The 1,232-nt window shown below is 37.0% G+C and overlaps 1 protein-coding gene across 1 annotated transcript in view; it reads left to right on the forward strand.

Annotated features, from left to right (window-relative positions):
- LOC101847473 overlaps window positions 1-1,001 on the forward strand; it is a gene marked incomplete at its 3' end in the record, with an annotated part of 5,642 nt that extends 4,641 nt beyond the window's left edge. The window contains 1 exon segment of the mRNA XM_005091999.3: window positions 893-1,001. Coding sequence (XP_005092056.2) covers window positions 893-1,001 — 109 coding nt within the window.
- Window positions 1,002-1,232: the final 231 nt, after the last annotated feature.

Consider the following 1,232-nt stretch of genomic DNA (forward strand, 5'->3'; position numbering starts at 1 on the left):
TCAATATAACGCTCAAACTCGTTGAAAGAACACCGAATCTGATGTACAAATACAACAAAACACGTAAAAAGTCAATCGTATTCTTTTAAACAATTTATGTGTTAACTCCCCCCCCCCCAAAATCGATATAAATTAGATCAATTTGAATGAGTTGGCTGGTTACCAACCCTGCCTGTGAGGGCCAACCCGGGCTAAGAAACAAGTCTCCTATGTGAGATGGCGAAGCGCTTAACTGCTAAACCATAGACGCTGGCACAATGTGCTCCTAATATAAAATTTGAGTATATTATTATGCTTTCTGACTCTTAAGACGGCTTTTTTTTTTCTTTATTAATTTTAAAAAACTAAACTGGAGACTAGGCTAAAGTACTCAACCTACTAGAATCAGGGCTTAATATTTTGAGACCCCGACTCCCTGTCTTTGAAATGGCTTATTTTGTGCAAAAATCAAAACCGTTCCTTTAGACTTTTTCTTGAGATTTAATGCTCTGTGTCATGTTTGGTTTCTATGACTTACTACGTTTTTGTTGTGCCATTCATCTAAAAATTAGTGAATGTTAATGAATAATTCATCAACATCCACTATCTTTTAAATGTTCTCTGACTCTGTCCCCAAAATCAAATTCGTCATCTGCAGTGGAGATGTGTTGTCGTTTGTGCACTTTCTTAAAAATAATTCGGGGATTTGAAAGTATGCATAAATAAATTTAGTGTGAAGGTAGCTATAAAACAGGTCGTCTGTGTTACATTTTAGATTTAATCTTTAGCCAGCAAGAACAGATGGAAACAAAGGTATTACAATTAAGAACATCTAAGACACCGAAAAGTATAGCAAACGTAAGACAACTCTCTCCTCCCTAGACGTTCGTATAGCGATATCCTTTTTTTTCAGGGGTTTTTACTACATCGAGGGGTACCCCCAGCTTTGCATGTTCTCTGTGTCTCAGTCACTGGCCAAGTACAGGGACCAATTCGATCGTTGTGTAGCTATGGACAGCTGGGTAAGTAATCTATTACGTTGAATCATTAATCGTGCTTTTTAATTTTTCTTACAAATCCATCCATCCATCCATCCATCTATCCATCTGTCCTTTCATTAATTTTTTCCATTAATTCCTCCACCCAAATAGGCATAATGTATACACATATACGAACATACATGCATACATGCATAAAGGCATACACGCACACATGCGTACATGCATATATACACACACACACACACACACACA

Source organism: Aplysia californica, unplaced genomic scaffold (genome assembly GCF_000002075.1).
Source record: "Aplysia californica isolate F4 #8 unplaced genomic scaffold, AplCal3.0 scaffold00039, whole genome shotgun sequence".
Classification (NCBI taxonomy): Eukaryota; Metazoa; Mollusca; class Gastropoda; order Aplysiida; family Aplysiidae; genus Aplysia; species Aplysia californica.